The 20094-nt window shown below is 33.9% G+C and overlaps 1 protein-coding gene across 1 annotated transcript in view; it reads left to right on the top strand.

Annotated features, from left to right (window-relative positions):
- Positions 1-19855, top strand: part of LOC145664149 (myrosinase 1-like) — a 29796-nt gene extending 9941 nt beyond the window's left edge. The window contains exons 6-11 of the mRNA XM_081730551.1: positions 1245-1339; positions 1769-1916; positions 6167-6318; positions 11345-11479; positions 17072-17178; positions 19553-19855. Coding sequence (XP_081586677.1) covers positions 1245-1339; positions 1769-1916; positions 6167-6318; positions 11345-11479; positions 17072-17178; positions 19553-19676 — 761 coding nt within the window. The 3' untranslated portion in view covers positions 19677-19855. The remainder of the gene's footprint in view (positions 1-1244; positions 1340-1768; positions 1917-6166; positions 6319-11344; positions 11480-17071; positions 17179-19552) is intronic.
- The last annotated feature ends 239 nt before the right edge of the window (positions 19856-20094 follow it).

Genomic DNA, 20094 nt, shown 5'->3' with positions numbered 1-20094 from the left:
AAGTGTAAATTTTAAGAAATTTTGATTGAAAGTTTTTATAGGCGTTGGCGATGCTTTCGCGAAGGTATGATGTACCTAAAATACAGTAATTCTGGGGTCATGATTGAATCGAAAGCTTGCAATGAATAGAATAAAATTTGCGTTACTAAAATTATTGTCTTAGAACAGACAGGCAGACGCATGAATGCCGATTGAGTCGAATTACAAAAGCTAGTTATACTTTCTTGGAATTATGTATAATTTTGTTAAAATGTAATACTTCATGTTTCATTATAATGTTTGAAAGATACGAGTAATCAAATAAATTCGGAGTGTGGCTACAGAAATTTATATTCATTTATTGAAGATGTAAGCTATAGCTTTAAAATATCTCAAAGATCCCTTTCTCTTTCAGTAACAAATAGAGTTGAATCATTTGCTGCAGGCCCGTATCCAGGGGGGTCTTGAGGGAGCTACCCCCCCTAAATTTTGGCTGGCCCCCTAAACATTTTACAGTAGGCGTGCAAAAGAACTATAATATGGTGATGAACTATCATATGGTTGGATCGGCACCCCCCCCCCCCCTAAGTTTTTGGGCTGGCTACGGGCCTGCTTTGCTGCCGAATAAAAATAAACAATTTTACCATCTATGTAGTGTAGCAAGGACCTAGTTGCAAAATCTTTCATCTTAAAATATTTTATCTCACCCATACCAATAAGTACTGTATATAGTTTTCTTTCTTTTAAATGGCATTTTAAAAAGTCACTACTTAAATTGAGAAAAATGAATTGAAATCTTTGAGTTTTACGTCCCACGGTTATGCCGGTTAGGCTAAAGGAGACGGTGATGATGAGTAATGAATGAAATGGTGGAATGAAGAAAGTGGGAGTAAACGGGAGAACCCCGAGAAAACCCACGCACACGGTGTTTGTCCATTACAAAGTTCACTTGGCGGGGGCTGGGATCGAACCCGGGACCCCAAGCACCAGAGGTAAACGATTTACTTAAATTGAGATTGCCTTCTCCGCTGGTCTAGTGGCTAGCGCTTATGCTTTTGGTACATTTGGTTTCGGGTTTCGATTTCCGGTGGAAACGCACAAAAATTTAATTTCAGAACTTAACCATCTTCTGTAGCCTAAAGGGTATAATCATGAGTCGTTAAAGTGAACAATTTCATTCCATTTTTTAAGTTAAGATTGTATTCTGCTCATTTCGTCATTTTGTTGATTACAATTATTTTATTTCATAAGTTTGTTTTCCGTAGGTAAAGTAGGTATTACCCTTGACTGTGGCTGGTATATACCCAAGACAAATTCATCGGGAGATATCCAAGCAGCTGAAAACGCTCTACAATTCAGGGTAATTATTATGTTAATCTAATTTACGTGTAATGTTAACACTGTAGATTTGTGTAGTAACTACGTTTCTGTTAAAGCTCTTACCGATCTACATGCACTTTGCTTGGACTTCTCCAATATATAGATCTAATATTGTACTATCCAACGTGACACTTGAATTTTAAACTTGTAAGAAAGAAGATAATACATTATTGTCCAGTTTGTTTAAGAACATTCGAAATAAAAATATTTTCTTACTCGTGTGATTTTTACCTTTCTAAGTACAGTTTTGTAACGAACACACACACACAAAAAGAAAACTCCTAGAGAAGATAAAGCATTCCAACTTGCCTTGATGATATACAATGATAATTTATTAAGTTTTTGCTGTACCATACAAATGTGTCTTGCCAATTTGTATTTCAATAATTAAATTTCTATTCCATTTCAGCTTGGTTGGTTTGCCCATCCTATCTTCAGCGCAGCAGGTGATTATCCACCGCTCATGAGAGAAATGATCGATCAGTTTAGTAAAGAAGAAGGTAGACCTCGTTCAAGGCTGCCTAATTTCACAGCTGAAGAAGTGGAGTACATCAGAGGTAATGTAACCAAATCGACCTTATGCTTAAACCATAGTTACTGATTAACACAAAAGCAATATTTGTTAAGGATTGTATGGAAAGTTTTTCGAAGGGTATCTGCAATGTAAGGATTCTAAGAATCTATTTTCGGCAGAATTGTTTTTTAAGTGTGATAGGAATGTGTCGATAGGAATGTATCGAGTGCATTTTCGCGTTTTTGGTCTCGTGCACATACAAACTGTAATCTCTTTATAAAGCAACAAGTTCTTTGAATCTTGCACAACAATGAAATTAGAAACAAAAGTATTCTGAAGTGGAATGTGGCAAAGATATCCAGAGTAAGATCTGGGAACTTCAGCATGTGAAGCAAGGAGTTGAAGAGATTCGTCACTTTTCCTTTCTCTATAATAACTCTTGAGTTGATCGGTTGCTTGCTAGTGCAAGACTATTATGAGTATCATACTGATAAAACCTGCATATTGTAACGTCTATTGGTAGAGTCAATAACAGTCCGGGATTTAACCATTCACCAAATTTATTTATAAAATATTACAAAATATCTTTGTAAGTACAAAGAGAATTATTTAGTGTTTATTCTTATCACAAGTGAAGGTGAAGGAAAAAGATAATTTTGCACAGGAATCAATTACCTCCTGGCAGCGTCCAGGATGTCTGTAGCGACTATAAGTTATAGTATCTCTTGGTAACCTCCTTAGCTCATTACAGCCTCCAGAGGTTTAGGTTGTAGTTAGGAATTCCCTTAGCTCATGGTAGCCTCCAGTGCTTTAAGTAAGATGATACTTCTTTGTCCAGGGCGACCTCAAGAGCAGATATGAGTTGTGCCATCAGTGGTCAACTGTACCTAGGTAATTTGGATGTCTCTTGGTCCTCTTTTATAGGTGACTCCTGGGTAGTTCGCCCCTCTTCGGGTTTCGTCTTGTAGGCTTCGTATCTTCCTGTTTACTTCATGTGTATCGTCTGCTTGAATTGATGTTAATAAACAGTAGCACGTGTTTGATAGATGTAACATGTGCTCGATGAAATAATGCGTACTGAAAGGTGGGAATCCGTACAATATAGACACATACGTAGAAGTACATTGTATTAAGGTCAAATAGATCTCATCACCAAATAATATCAGTTCCGCCACTGTAACACTGTTGGACAAATGGAAAAATAAAGTTTACGAAAGATTAACAGGTAACCAAGAAGTAAAGGAACACTCGTCTAGTTTTCACATCTAAAAAAATAAATAAATAAATAAAAGGACTTTAGAATTTTACCAATAATCGATTTAGCGTTTTCTTTCTCTTGAATGCATCTGTTATACAACCTTATCTGGGGATCAGCAAACGTTTATTCCTTGAATTCCTTTAAAAATTCTAATAGATAATGCGCAAGTGCTGTGCTCGTGATATCGAATTTGACCTGCAATAAAATACTTGTTTTGGACATAAACTCGAGTAATGCTTTATGTCCCATTTTAAAATGTCTCTTATAATCTCGTCGTTAAAAAAACATTAAACTCCAATAAATCAATATTTTTCATTAAATATATTAACTTAATACTTTTTCATATACCTACGTACAAAGAATATACGGTACTTACAAGGGACATCACCCAATTGTCCGGCTCCGATTTCAATGAAATTTTTATTGCTGATAGAGGACATGTATTCATTACTTGTGATGACAGAAATTTTTGCCATGGTGCAAGTTTTCTATTTTTAAATAATTTTCAAAGGTTGTGATGTGGTTAATAGAGATTACTGCAGATGTTCCTTACTACCCTTTGTAAACGGAGTGTTAATGAAAGAACAACCATGTAGATACGTATAGGACCTAGGGGGAAGTCGTATGGTACGTATGGCCTTGACGGCAGCCATCTTGAAATCCGCCATTTTGAATTAAGGTCAAGTTTTCTAAATGGGAATAGGGTAATATGATATATAATTTCGGGCTAGAATTTAATCAGGAAGACAATGGTGAAGTTAGTTTTAAGATGTGCCGATTTGGTGAAAAGTTACAAGCATATTAATTGTTTATACTTACTATGTGCGTAAGTTCCTTACCTCCGCTTATAATTCCTCTATTAATGATAATAAGTGGATACAGGTTTCGGTAATACATATTATGCCTAGAGCGAAGTGATACGATAAGGGTATCATTGACAGCAGGCATGTTGAAATATGCCATTTTGAATTTAAGTGAAGTTTTGAAAACTGAAAACCATAGCATGTGGCACCAAATTTTAATAGTAAATTTTCCCCAAAAGCCAATGGTATGCTTATTTTTGTTCTATAGTTAACCAATATGAATTTATGGCTCTTCTAATGTGCACGAAACGTCCATTTCAAATTGGCGACACTCCTAATTTTCATCGCATGTTTTAGGATTCCAACTGGCACTTTGCAATTGTTTCCATGGCTCATGTTTTCTAAATTTATTTTCTTTTTTTAAGAGTTGCGATTTGTCAGTTCATGAATAGTGTTGGGATAAGCATCCAGCAATCTTTCTGAAGTTTGAAGATTTGCCATGTAATTAGTAATTTCATAGGCAATGTAATTATTTATTTCCTATACCTGCTCTTCAAAAACTCATTTACTGACATGAATCATCGCAGAACGAAAGAACTCCAACTTTGCATTCAGGTAATACCGGAGACGTAGCTTGTAATGGATAGTAGATGAGACGAGAAATAAGTTGAAAATTTACTTCAAAAAAGGAAACGAAATATGATTGTTGTGTAAATCAATGGTCTTTTGTTTTGTTTTATATTTATTTGTTTATTGTATATTTATTTATTTATTTATTTATTTATTTATTTTCTATGGCAATATTTTAGCTAGTCAACAAAAAAGTCATTCGTTTTCTAGCGATTGTTGTCGATGGTTCATGTTTGTAAGATTTATAATCAGTATTGATCGGGAACTCGATTAAGTTACACCTCTTTATAAACAAGTTACCTGTTTTCATATTTTGTTCACGGCATAAACGTGTGTTGGGAACAGTCATATTATGTCTCTCTGATATTTTCTATCATTGCTGCTATTCCTTTAAAGTTATAAAGTCGTATTTATTTTTTTTAAAAAAATACTGTTTGTCGTTTGCGCAACATGTAGGCTACATTTCATGATAATTTTGAGTTCTTGTTACACCAATTTCTTATAATTTCATTTGTATTTCTTTACATCACATAGGTCCATAGGTACCTCATGTACTCTGGGTTAAAATAAATAATTACACTGCTAGGAAATTAATAATTACATGGCAAGTCTTCAAAATTCAGAAAGATTGCTGGATGCTTATCCCAACACTATTCATGAACTGACAAATCGCAATTCTTAAAAAAAGAAAATAAATTTAGAAAACATGAGCCATGGAAACAATTGCAAAGTGCCAGTTGGAATCTTAAAACATGCGATGAAAATTAGGAGTGTTGCCAATTTCAAAGATCGAATAATGGACGTTTCGTGCATATTAGAAGAGCCATAAATTCATATTGGTTAACTATAGAACAAAAATAAGCATACCATTGGCTCTTGGGGAAAATTTACTATTAAAATTTGGTGCCACATGCTATGGTTTTCAGTTTTCAAAACTTCACTTAAATTCAAAATGGCATATTTCAAAATGGCTGCCGTCAATGATACCCTTATCGTATAACTTCCCTCTAGGCATAATATGTATTACCGAAACCTGTATCCACTTATTATCATTAATAGGGGAATTAGAAGCGGAAGTAAGGGACTTACACATATAGTAAGTATAAACAATTAATATGCTTGTAACTTTTCACCAAATGGACGCATCTTAAAACTAACTTCACCGTTGTCTTCCTGATTAAATTCTAGCCAGAAATTATATATCATATTACCCTATTCCCATTTAGAAAACTTGACCTTAATTCAAAATGGCGGATTTCAAGATGGCTGCCGTCAAGGCCATACGTACCATACGACTTCCCCCTAGGTCCTATACGTATCTACATGGTTGTTGTTTCATTAACACTCCGTTTACAAAGGGTAGTAAGGGACATCTGCAGTAATCTCTATTAACCACATCACAACCTTTGAAAATTATTAAAAAATAGAAAACATGCACCATGGCAAAAATTTCTGTCATCACAAGTAATGAATACATGTCCTCTATCAGCAACAAAAATTTCATTGAAATCGGAGCCGGACAATTGGGTGATATCCCTTGTTAGTTGTATATCTTTTCTATAATGTTTAACCGAGATTCATATTCGTATTGTTTTATCGTAGGGGCTGGCGACTTTTTGGGACTGAATCATTACACGTCAAACATAGCAGAAGAAGGACAGGAAGACGGAGTCAGCCCATCCTGGCACAGAGATCAGTCAAATATTGAAAGTGTCGATCCCTCATGGCCAACTTCTTCCATGTGGTGGCTGAAGGTTAGAAATTCTTTTAATGATCCTTATTATTTCATAGAATACAATGTGATATATTTTCAAGAAACAAAAATATATATTCTTAACAATATTTTAAACTAATATAAACTTTATATTTTACTCCGATTGCAGCGTATTGTAATTATTCATTCGGACATGTGATACAGGTTTCTAGGATTTTGTGTTTATTGAATTTTCTAGTTAAAATAGTTTTTATTATTAGTAAAAATGATCTGAGAATTTTGACTAAATTCAATATATTAATTCCAATAATTTCTATTGCATTATCTTAGTTATTTTTAGTATTAAGATCACGGTAAACATATTAAGGAAAACGTCAATTAATAAAGAATTACGTAAAAGATTTGCTTTAAATATTTTGTTTATAGAATTATTCTGCACGAGACAGAAATGTAGGCATTTTGAGAAAGCAAAGAAAAGCAATTTTAAACACAGAGATTTGGTAATGAGGAGAGTGGAGAAAATTAGGTTGATGAATTGGAAACTCAATGAGGAAATGTTAAGAACCATAGGGAAGAAGCGAGCAGTAGTGGAGGAAATTAGAAAGAGAAAAATAAACATTTTTAGGAATCTATTTAAGATGAAATTGTGTCCTCAGAGATAAAGTAGGTGGAATGGGTAAGGGAAATGAAGGGGAATCATAATAATGCTTATTCTTGTTTCGCATTAAAAACATAGAAATTCTACTAAGACTTAGCTAAGGAGAACGTTTTTAATTTGTCTATGCTGATCTAAAGATGGCAATAGAATACTTACGAGAAAGAAATCAATGTAACTAAACAAAAACAATAAAGACAATTGTAAGTAGAAAATTTGTAGTATCTAAATAGGTAGACTAGGTTGATGTTACTGTATAGGTGAAATCATTGTGTGAATTAATTCGGTATATAAAGGATTTCCTCCCCAGACAAAATATATCTCCCCTGGGGAAGAAAATTTTCATCTCTGGTTAGGATAACTTTACCCCTCTTGATTTTTTTCGAATGGTCATAAAGATAATAATATGATAACTTTTATTTTGTGTAGACAAACTTAAAACAAATAAATTTTCCCAATTAACGGACTCAATCAAAGTAGCCACATTGAAAATAGAATTCATGCCAGTCGAATTATTATTGTTGTTATTATTATTATTGGAAAATCGAGATCTACTTTAATCATTTTTTTTGAAAACATTATTTAAAAAATTAAATTCATAGGACCCCCTCTAAGATGTAGTGAATATCGTCCCACAATTACTGTGAATACTTCACTGCATGAATTTTCAGAAAGTTGAAATCCATTTAAGTTACTTACTGGTACGCGATTTTTTAAAAACCGAATTTCATTAACATTCTTAGAACTGCTCTCTTTCTTGTTTCCGGAGGTGGGTTTAAGAAAAGTTTCATAAAAATGCTTAGACATTTTTGAGATACAATTTATGAAGAGAGAGAGAGAGAGAGAGAGAGAGAGAGAGAGAGAGAATATAAAATGTTATATATAGGGTGTAACGGGAGGTAATGTAAATACTGCGGTAGGTGATTGTACATGAATAGTACATGAAAAAAGTTCATATGAACATATATTACAAAGCCTTCATAATGGTGACGAAGAGAAACGAGTGGCCCTAACACAACATGGGCACTTAATCCTGTATATTGTGTTCACCGATGAGGCAACTTTTACGCGAGATGGCATAAATAATAGCCACAATTGGTATTATTGGTATGATGCCAATCCGCATGTCATCATCTCCATAAATTTCCAGCACAAATTCTCGGTTAATATGTATTGTGCCGTGGTAAGTGGCATACTTTTTGGCCCAATTGTCCTAGACAATAACCTGAATGGACAGACTTTCATTCAGTTTCAGGAGACATTACCACCTGCGTTTGAGGACATACCACTGGACATTTGCCAAAACATGTACTTTCATTAATGGTACTACTAGTAGTAGATCGGTGAATACGTACGTGGTGCTTTTCGTTATTACTCGTTTTCCCCAATTTACTCGAAAACTAGGCGTTTCGCGATGTATGTTTATATGAACTTATTTCGTGTACTAGTCACGTACAATCACCTACCGCAGTATTTGCATTATCTTCCGCTACTAAAACTAACTAACTAACTAACTCTATGGCCTATGGAACCCGCAGGTTCAGTGCCGCGTTCACAAAAGCTCTCCACTGACTTCTATCCTTAGCTAATTGCATCCATTTTCTACTTTGTATTCCTATCTCTGCGAGATCTATCTTAATATTATCCTCCCATCTGCGCCTAGGTCTTCCTAATGGTCGTTTTCCTATGGGTCTTCCAGTCAAGACTTTGAAAGCGTTTCTACTTTCTTCCATTCTAGCTACATAACCTGCCCACCTAAGCTTCCTAGACTTGACGACCCTAACAATGTTGGGTAAACCGTATAAACTATGTAGTTCCTCGTTATGAAGTTTCCGCCATTCCCCATTCTCGTTCCTCTTGGGTCCGAATATTCTTCTCAGGATCCTGTTCTCAAATATTTTTAGTCTATATTCTTCCCTCAGAGTAAGTGACCATGTTTCGCAACCATACAGAACAACAGGCATGATTATCGTTTTATATATTTTAAGCTTCAAATTCTTCGACAGAATTCGCGACGACAAGAGATTTTGAACCGAATAGTAACACGAATTCCCTGCTTTTAGTCGACATTTAATTTCTTCGTGAATATGATTTTTCGTCTGTTAATATTGATTCTAAATATTTGAAAGTATCCACTTTATCAAAAGTATTATTTAATATTTTAACGCCTCCACAATTTGCCGTATTACGGTCCCGACGCACTTCCATGTATTTAGTTTTCTCTGCATTTACTTCTAAACCCATGTCCCTGCAAGCATTTAATAAGACCTCCCGCTACACCCTGTATATTAGGGTAGTCCTTATTTTTGGACTTCTGAGTTTTTCTGAGTTTCATCCCCTAAAATAGCTCCGCACATATCAGACCAAAGTAACCCATGAGAAAAAATATCTCAATTGAGTAATAGCATATGGTGCCCCAAGCGACCTCAAGTTTTGGGTGCATTTGAAATGAAATCTTTCAGTTTAACGTCCTACGATTATGTCCTTTAGGCTAAGGGAGATGGGTGATTAAGGCAAGTGAATGATGATGGAAGAATCGGTGGAATGAGATTGTGGGAGTAAAAAGGAGTATCCGAAGAAAACGTATGTACACAATGTTGTCCACCACAAAGTTACTTGATATACGTACCAGAAGTAAAGTCTCTATCACTGAGCCACTCTGTTAACTTAAATATGTTAACTATGGTACATGTGGCCAGTGGGAGTAAATGTGTAATTTATGTGAGAATAAATGGCCTTTTTTTTTTTTTTTTTTTTTTTTTTTGCTTGTGGTATTGGATCATGCAAATAATATTATTTTGACTTAATGATAAACTTTACTCCATATTAGTTATTGTTTTTCGCGTACAGTAATTTGTTCCTTTGATTGTAGGTATTTAAAATGCATGTTTTTGGATAATTCGAATATTTTTCGTGTCTCCTTTGACTTTAAATTGAAATGAGCCCGCTGTATAGGTCTATATTAGTTTTAGTTTCTCTAAAATTATTTCAGTTCCCCTTTGCAAACTTTGTACCCTGATTCCGATTATAGTTGTGGTTGATTCACTTTTTTTTTTTTTTAATCCAAAATGCCTTTGTCACTTTAAAATTTCATTTAGTGTATTTAAGTATTAAGTATTAGGTGAATAATGAAAGAATATATTACTTCTGAAATTAAACGTTTAACTTCATTCTTTTAGTGTGCCACTCTATAATATGAACCACGTTTGTCTTCCGTGTACTTCTTTATTTACTTCTTTTAATATATTCTTACAATTCTGGAATATCTAGATCATCCAATAAATACAATTAATTTTATTATTTCTTTATATAATTCTTATACTTGATTAAGTTTACAGTCTAGATACACTTTTCTATCTTTTCAGAGAATACATCATGTGAGTAATACGTAGTTTGCATGTATCCATTTTCGTAGCATTTCCTGCCCGACTACTAACCCAACATTCACCCTCCTTTACACATTTTACTTCTTAAGGTTTCCATAACGTCCACAACAGAACGTACAAAAGAATACAAGCTACTTAAAACATAAATTAAAACGCGAAAACTGGTGTTGGTTACTTGGTAGTGCTACTTCAAAGTTAATATTAAAGTTAATTAAATCGGGCAATTCAAAATAAAATGAAATTAAAATCTTTCAGTTTAAAGTTCCACGTTTATGTCCTGTAGGCTGAGGGATAGGAATGATTAAGGTAAGTGAATGATGATGTAAGTATTGGTGGAATGATAAAGTGGGAGGAAATGGGAGTACTTCGAGAAAATCCACGGACACGATGTTGTCTGCCACAAAATTACTTGACCAGGAATTCGGTGAGCATACGTAATCCACATCAGTGGTGCTATTCAGCCAGTTCGTATCGGTTCGTTAGAAACCGGTTCTTACAATATTTCGAGTTTGCAGAGCCGTTTATTATATCCAGACAAAACAATAAATTTGCCTAGTTATACCCAGGAACAGTAAAGTTTAGTTTAACTGTCTTCATTTCTAGAAATTCTTACAGTTACAGGGTTAAACATGTGATCTCTCAGAAAAAGGTATAAGCGTTTGTTTCTTAATCTCAAATGCTCAGATCAAGAACGAGTACTTTGATCATATGAGCGTAGTAGTGAGGGTTATTGATATTTGAAACGCATACATACGTTTATCAATTTTTGATCCGTTGCTAGATTAAGGTCTTTCCAATACATTTTGACCATCTATCTCTCGAATAATTCGTTTAAATATATATATATATATATATATATATATATATATATATATATACGATTGTTAAAAAATTAGAATAACACAACTGATCCACATCCAGATTATGGAAGAAAAATATAATACGTAATTTTACTTAAAAATTTTCAAAGAAATATTAAGATATTATTTTTTTTTTTTTTAATTTCTTTTTCCTTTCTACTGTAGGTTGTTCCATTTGGATTTCGTCAGTTATTGGGGTGGATCAAGAGTGAATATGACAATGTCCCAGTTTTCATCACTGAAAATGGTTACGCTGACACAGGAGGTCTGAACGATACTGGAAGAGTTGATTATTATCGGGTAAGCCACTCACAATTAAACTAAAGAAAACAAGTAGAAGCGTCATGTGTACCTCACGTGAAGGAGTATAGTTTGTACAGCATGCTATTTTTCTCAATACTGAAACCGGAAGTGGTAGCAGTTTACTACCAATTCCGGTTTTAATAGAGAAACTAGAGAGGAGATGGAATATAAACTAAGGTTGTTTAATTGATTACATAAAACTCTTTTCGTTATCTATTACCGTTTTTATTCTGTAACTATTAACGTTAAAATCGGAAGTGGTTTATACTCTATGGAGATCAATATTGAAACCGGAAGTTATAGTAAATTTCTATCATTTCCGGTTTTAGTAGAGAGTTCAAGATGGAGATAAAATGTATTTTTGATTGCAGAAAACCGCTTCTCGCTATCTATTAAACTTCTAGAAATTGTTAATTTCTACCACTTTCGGTTCGAATAAACAATTAACGCACTCAATTCCTAACTGTTGACCCTCTAAATCAGTGACCGCCAAACTGTCGATTGCAAGCTCCGACATTTACGGTAAATCGCGTTAAGAGTCTTCATCCCGGCGAAATTAAAATACCGCTAATTTTACAGTAATTATGTGATATCTTCAAATAGATAAAAGATAAATGAAATATGGAACAAGAGCGCCCTAGACAATATTATTTTGCGTGAGGTACCGTTATCACAAGTTATCTAGTGGCTTTCCGTTTTCAGCTGTTTAGAAACGCGAAAATAAATGCCGATTTTCAAAATGGCTCGAAATCGAAAGCAGATAAGTGAGTCGTGATAACGGTTTCTCACGTAAAATAATATTGTCTAGGGCGCTCTTGTTCCACATTTCGATTATCTTTTATCTATTTGAAGATATCACATAATTACTGTAAAATTAGCGGTATTTTAATTTCGCCGGGATGAAGACTCTTAAGGGCCCGGTTGGCTAACCTTGATTAGTGTTGTCATTTTGAGGTAATAGTTGCTAAATCTAGGGGATTGGACTTCCAGAAGAAAAAAAAGTTGTTGATGACAAAAAAGAGTTCCATTCTTTTCATTAAAGATAATAAGTCTGATAAAGAAAAATCTGTTATTACATTTCTTATATATATATATTTAGAGATGCAAAAAAGCCGGCTTTTTTGAATCGATGGTTTTTTGCACATAAAAAGCCGGCTTTTTTGGGGAAAAAACGAGAATTTTGGAAATTTTGGCTTTTTTCATTTTCATGATTTTTCTGTTTAAATAGCTTTTTTATAGTATACTCTAAAGTTAAATAAGATTTCATGACCTGAATGCCATATTTCGCTCTGAAATTCACCATCATGATGGATGGAGCACATGGTTTATGAATTAAAGTAAACATAAAGAAAGTAGTATTTGAGGGCAATTTTAGAAGCTATTTAACTTTATTTTAACTGCTGAATTATCGACATTTTTTCTTCTCTAGATCATTTCTTTTTAGTCATCCGTGTTTCACTTCTTAGAGCTTAGTACTCTAGCTTCTAGCACATAATTAAACTTATGTTTTTCAATATATCCATCAGAGCGTGCGTTTTTCAATATATCTGTCAGAGCGTACTTCCACATTTCCGTTATACTGTAGCTGTGCAATGATTTAATAGTAATCTTCCGCACACAACCTTGAATACCATTTGATAGAAATAATCAGTATCGGATTTAGAAAAATATTTGGGAGTTTTTTTTTCTGAATAATGTTTGGTTTTTCTAAAAATTTCTAACTTTTATTTAAGAGGAGCTTAAGTTTATGAGTACAGGCATAACAAATATTTCGTTTCGTTTTTATATTCAACGATAATCTTCCAGATACAACCTTGAAGACCACTTTATACTGATAATCAGTGGCGGATTTAGAAAAGTATTTTAGGAGGGTTTCTTATTAATGCTTAGTTTTTCTAAAATTCCTAAATTTTATTTGAGGACAGCTTAAAGTTTATGAGTAAAGGCAAAACAAATATTTAGTTTGTTTTAGAAATTCCGTAATTTCGGAATAGAGGCTTCAATCCGAAAGACATCCCCACCCTAACCCTCTTCGAAAATCTATCACTGCTGGTAATTAATAATAACAAAGATTTAAAAACGATTAGAAAGTAAGTCGGCCAGGACTCACAGTACACGCACTATCTCTACATTCACAGATGGAATTAAGAAAAACTTTTGTCAAAATGGTCGAATGCGGGATTGAATTCCGGACTTCACGATAGAAGGGCGAAAGATAACCACTCACTCATGTTTGTTGTGCACTTGTGCTTAACTTAAATGTATTCGCTCTCTCTCTCTTTCTCTATGGCCACAAATGCTCTCCATTGACTTCTGTCCTTACCCAATTCAATCCAGTTTCTACTCTGTATTCCTATTTCTGCTAGGGCCTAGATTTTCCTAATGGACGTTTCCCGATTAGGTTTCCAGTTAAAACTTTGAAAGCGTTCCTACTTTCTTCCATTCTGGCTACATGACCTGCTCACAGGAGCTTCCTAGACTTGATGACTTTAACGATGTTTGGTAAACAGTATAAATTATGTAGTTCCTCCCTATGAACTTTCCGCCATTCCCCATTCCCTTTCCTCTTGGGTCCAAATATTCGTCTCAGAATTTTATTCTCAAATAATTACAGTCTGCGTTCTTCCTTCAGCGTAAGCGACCATGTTTCACAACCATAAAGCATAACAGGCATGATTTATATATTTTAAGACTGAAATTCCTTGACAGAATTCGCGACGACAAAATATTTTGAACTGAATAATAACAAGAATTTCCTGATTTTAGTTGACATTTAATTTCTTTGTGGGTATGATTTTGGTCTGGTAATACTGATCCAAGATATTTGAAAGTATCCATTGTGTCAAAAGTATTAATTGACATTTTAACGCATTCATAATTTGCCGTAACTTCCTTGTATGTAGATTTCTCTGCATTTACTCATGTCCCTGCAAGCGTTTAATAAGGCCTCTGCATTTCTTTCGATCGTTCCATCAGATTTACATCATCAGCATACACCATAACCTGGTGAATACCATTCAACTCTAGGCCATGGTTCCTATCTTTGATTTTTCTTATAGCGTACTCCGGAACAAAACATAATAATAAGGGCGATAACGCATATCCTTGTTTCAGGCCAATCTCGACGTGGAAGCTCGCATTTTTCTACTCGGACTTTACTCTGGAATTCATTTAAACACTTAATAAATCTAGCTCTTTCGGTATTCCAAATTCTGTAAGAATGTTGTACAATGTTTCCCTCCTTACCGAGTTGAAAGCCTTTCTAAAATCAATAAACAGTTAATGTACTGGGTAATATATGCCCATTTCTTTTCGAGTATTTGTCCAATGGTAAATATCTGGTCGATTTCGACTAAATTCACACTGATAATCTCCAATAATTTCATCTGCGTATGGGGTCAATCTTATTAATAGAATGTTAAGAGAAATACCTCGATAATTATTACAATCAATTTTGTCGTCTTTCTTGTGAATTGGAACAGAGGTTGATTCTTCCACTCTTTTTAAATGTATTCCATATTTTTTCTTTTTTGTAAAAAAAATCGTAGGGGAAGGCGTTGTACCTGCGAACACTTTTAGAGTCTTCGAAATTTTGGTGCTAATATTCCCCAATTTTTGTCGTACATTTGAAGTGTCATCTCTTTGCTATCAGATAGGATGATTTTTAAACGTGCTACATAATTACAATAGCTTTTATAAGATAAAATAAGGACAAATCCGTTTTGTTCACATTTACATTATGGTCGTGTACCTTTGAACAGACCCTCTTGTACCTTTGAACAGTGATAATTACAATGTTTCTCCGGCAATAATATAAAAAGAAACACAAATATTAACAGTTATAAATTGCAATAAAAGGTTTAGCTATAAAAAGCTCCCCAAAATTAAAATTTTATCAATTAAATTAAAAATTGAAGAGAAGTTCTAACAAAAACTTGTGAACAATAAAGCAGTCTTAACATTATGTTATATAATAAGCAAATATATAGAAACTACTTAAAATTATAATTAATAACTTTATATCCTAACCTAACCTATATAAAATATATCAATTGTTTTAACTACTTACATTGTGTAGCTTTAAGCAGTATTATTTAGCGTTCAAAGGTACACGATGCATTAATGTTCATAGGTACAAGAGGGTCACCATTACGAAAAAAAGTTCTCCACTAGCTTAAATATTGAACAGAAGTTAAAACTAAAGTATTACTCTATTCACCAATGATTCTACCCCAAGTTTGGACAAATAAATATCACAAGTTGCGAACACCGAAGAGCACAAAACTCAAAAGGTAACTGCAAAAAATCTTCGTTTTGGGGGTGAAAAATTAAAAGAAACATTACTCGACACAACACTCAGTAAACAACAGCCAAACGCGTTTGTAGTGCTTTTTTTTCATTTAATCTTTCAAATGAATTTTAATCATTGCACCTAGATAGCTCTGAATTCGAGAAAAGCACAGGTGTTCAAAGGTACATTGTTTCAAAGGTACAATGCCTTCACCTAACCATATGTTGAATTTTCTTGTTAAAAATTTACAAACCTTCAGCATTGGATAAACCGTGATGGTGGTTATATATTCTACAGCCTAGAAAACCATACGCTCAAATGAACCGTCTATTACGTATATGATCCATGAACAGAAAATTCGATACTTTCCCGATTCTGAACAAGCTTAAGGAGCAGCCAGTGCATTACAGAATTTGGAGCTGTACCGATTTTGCAGATCCGAAGTACTTGATAGGTGGTAACAGATTATTACGTATGTGATCAATCAGTGAAAAATTTGTTCGAAATATTCATACAATGTATATGAAAGTTAAAACTTAACTGAAAAATTTCAAGAATGTACAGAACCACCCGAAACGAAGCTCTTAATGTGCAGATTTCTCTCATGTTTTTCTTTATTTTGCTTCAAAAAGAGGGTGTGTGATATTTTGAAGTAAAAATACTACATACAATTTTGCTAGTTATTTGTGTATCTTTTTTTAAAGTACTTATTGTATATAAGAGGTTAAAATATTATTACCTATATTGGCTAATCCCTTGGAATTTGTAATGTAAATATGTTAAGAATTTAAAAAAAAAATCTTTTTGAAATTCATGGTTTATTTTCGAGGTTTCATATTATTATCTGCATCAGCCACTATTTAAATGAGTTTTTTTTGTTGTAGAGAAGCGAAACAAAGTCTGCTTTATCAGTTTAAAGCAAAATTTTCAAAAAAGCCCAAAATTTCCCAAGCAAAAAAGCAAAGCAGAAAAAACCGAGTTTTTTTCCAAAAAAGCCGGTTTTTTTCCGAGCCCTTGCATCTCTATATATATTACTAATTACACTTCAATTTCTTTCTTATGTATATACATTCCGTGCATATGTTCCATTCGAGCTATGTATCCCTCGCATTATTAGTGAGAACAAAAAAGCTACTAAAGAAATATTCAGAGTGCAGAAAAATATAAATATTTCGGTTATAGCCTTATGTGGCCTCCAATTTTCTCTCAAACAAAGAAATTCTGATTTGATTTATTCATAATACCAACTGCATAATTCAATTACCAAAAGTTAAAACGTAGATATTCATTTGTTACAGAGTTACATCAACGAAATGCTGAAGGCAGTGAAACTTGATGGTTGCAACGTTCAAGGCTACGCAGCTTGGAGTCTCATTGACAACTTTGAATGGGGTAGTGGTTACACGTTAGTAGAATATGTCATTCCTTATTTATTTATATTGTCCATTGTTAAAACTTTGCTTTTAACAGACTTAAACCTGATTTAAACTACTCGCTGAGAAAAACAAATACGTTTATTGTGTATATATATATATATATATATATATATATATATATATATATATATATATATATATATATATATATATATATATATATATATATATATATAAGTGTAACAGTTTCGTCAACTATCCACTTTGGTTATTTAAATGGTACTACCTAGTCAAACCTGTGTATTATTTTCGATTTCATTTCTTACCTTTCTGCTTACCTTCATGGACCCCCTGAGGTATATCAAGAACTCTGTTGTAATCGTTTCAAGCCTGAATATTATATTCCAAATAAATATAATAATTATTATTTATATGTTATTCTGTCGTTAGTATAGAAATTAAATTAGAATAAAATATTAAATATTTTGCAATTCAAAATACTGGGGGGGGACCCCTCGTCCTCCCCGCCAGAGACGCAAGTGGATTTAAGCCTTATTTATTTACTTAATTTTAAATCATATTCAACAATTTAGTAAAACTATTTGTATCTGCATATTTTTTCTAATTGCATGATCACACAAACTAATTTGATTCAAAACAAATTTATTGGATTTCCGAATTTTTTTATGGAAGATTTTGAGCAAAAAGCATTAGAACTGACACCTTTCAAGCCGTCATGTTTTTATAGATTCGTAGATGATACGTTTGTCATCTGGCCTCACGGGGAGAAGACACTGCATTTGTTCCTAGAATTTCTTAATAAACAACATAGTAACATCAAGTTCACAATGGAGATTGAAAAGGACGGATGCTTGCCATTCCTGGACATTCTCATCCGCCGGAAGCCCGATGGTAGTCTCGGCCATAGCGTCTACAGGAAACCTACTCACACTGACCTCTATCTCAATGGCAACAGTTTTCATCATAAGTCACAGCGAAACACCGTCATCAGTACACTAGCACATAGAGCGAAAGACATCTCAGACGAAGAATCCCTCCCTCGGGAACTGGATCATCTCAAGAAGACGCTACTCCAGAATAATTACAAGAAGCGTGATATCAGTTTGGCCCTGAAAAGGACCTTTTCTGAACAGAGGAAATCCAAAGAAGAAACTGAAGAACCATTGAGTATAGCAGTTTTACCATACACTGGACAACGTTCTGGAAAGATCTCCCGGATTCTGAAAAAACATAACATTAAGACCATACACAAGCCGCCACCAAAAATCAGAAACTTACTTCGCCCGATCAAAGATGACTTGGGCTTAAAGACACCAGGCGTGTATCGTATACTCTGTGAATGCGGAAAGGCTTATATAGGACAAACAGGACGCACCATTGAACAACGTTGCAGAGAACATGAAAATTACATTAGATTATTCCATCCAGAAAAATCAGGTTTAGCTGAACACAGTTTAACTGAAGGACATAAAGTTTTATTTAAGGACACATCCATCATTACTAAGAGCACCAATTACTGCACCAGGATAGTAGCTGAATCTCTTGCCATAGTTCATGAACCGAACAACGTTAATAGAGACACTGGATTTCAACTCAGCCCCCTGTGGAACCCGGTCATCAGTACCACAGCAAAGAAAACGACACACAAACATCCAGATAACCCTAAGCCAATCAGTACCACGGACCACGGAACATAGCCAGCCAATCACAGCTCCAGTTTTTCAGATTGTATCAACCAATCAGGAACGAGCATTTTCAGCCAATCAGGAACCAGCATTCTCGCCAGTCCAGAGTATATATTACTTATATCCGCTGATCTCTACATAATTGCCCTGATGATGAGAACGATGACAGCTCTCGAAACGTTGGCCTATCCACCAGTTTTCACCTGGCTGATTGCCCGAGAAGAACTTTATCAAATTTATTGGATTTGTTGCATGTGATGTACTTTGTATCTCACGTTAGCTCTAAGAGATCAATGATTCATATGGTGCGTTCAGTGCATGAGGGAATCAAATCCACGTTTTGGTCCTTTTGAACAATTTCATACTTAAGATTTCTGTCTGAAGGTTCTCCCAAAGATCAAAAAATTCAAACTAACTAACAAAATATATGAAGATGCGAAGAATATGTCTATAACATTTACTGATTACGGCTCAAAACGCTTTGTGTAGTTTATTTTCTTTTAATAATCTGCATTTTATTCCCATTTTGATTTTTCAATAGTGTACATTTTATTTTCGTACGATTGTACATGCCGAATGCCCCTTTTCTGTTACATAAAGTAAATGACTTATTAGTAACGTGAAAATGTATGGCAACATTTGTTGTTTTCCTTTCTTTAAAAATATTTATAAATTTGGCTTTTCTTTATTTTTTCAGGCAAAAGTTTGGACTATATGCCGTGGACTTCGATGATCCTGCAAGACCACGTACTCCTAAAGAATCATCTCGTGTTTACAGTCAAATCATTCAAGATCATGGATTCCCACAACCTACAAATTGAAAAGAAAATGCATACTGACCCATTAAGTACCCAAACCTTTGTATGATATTCACAAAATAAAGAATAACTTAATTAAAAAAATGTTATAGTAGTTTTTGAAATATTTTGAATCTACGTGGAGAAAATATAGGAAGCTTTACTTAGTGTTCTGAAAAACTTTCTTGGGATATTCTAGTAACGTAACACGATGTATTTTTATGAAATGATAATACAAGAGAAAATTTACACACAATTTATTCACAAAAAATGACATTTTAGATTTATTATAACACACAAATTGAAATTTGAAAACAATAGCTATTGAATTAGCAGAAAGATGGATAGTTTATGCTTTGCCAGCTACATGTTTTCACTAATGTATTCTCTTTAAAAAAAATGAGTAAAAATTCAAATGAATATATTTAAAATTTGGAAGAGC

This window comes from Thermobia domestica, chromosome 11 (genome assembly GCF_964235325.1).
Source record: "Thermobia domestica chromosome 11, izTheDome1.hap1.1, whole genome shotgun sequence".
Taxonomy (NCBI): Eukaryota; Metazoa; Arthropoda; class Insecta; order Zygentoma; family Lepismatidae; genus Thermobia; species Thermobia domestica.
This window is presented reverse-complemented; position numbering and strand designations above follow the sequence as displayed.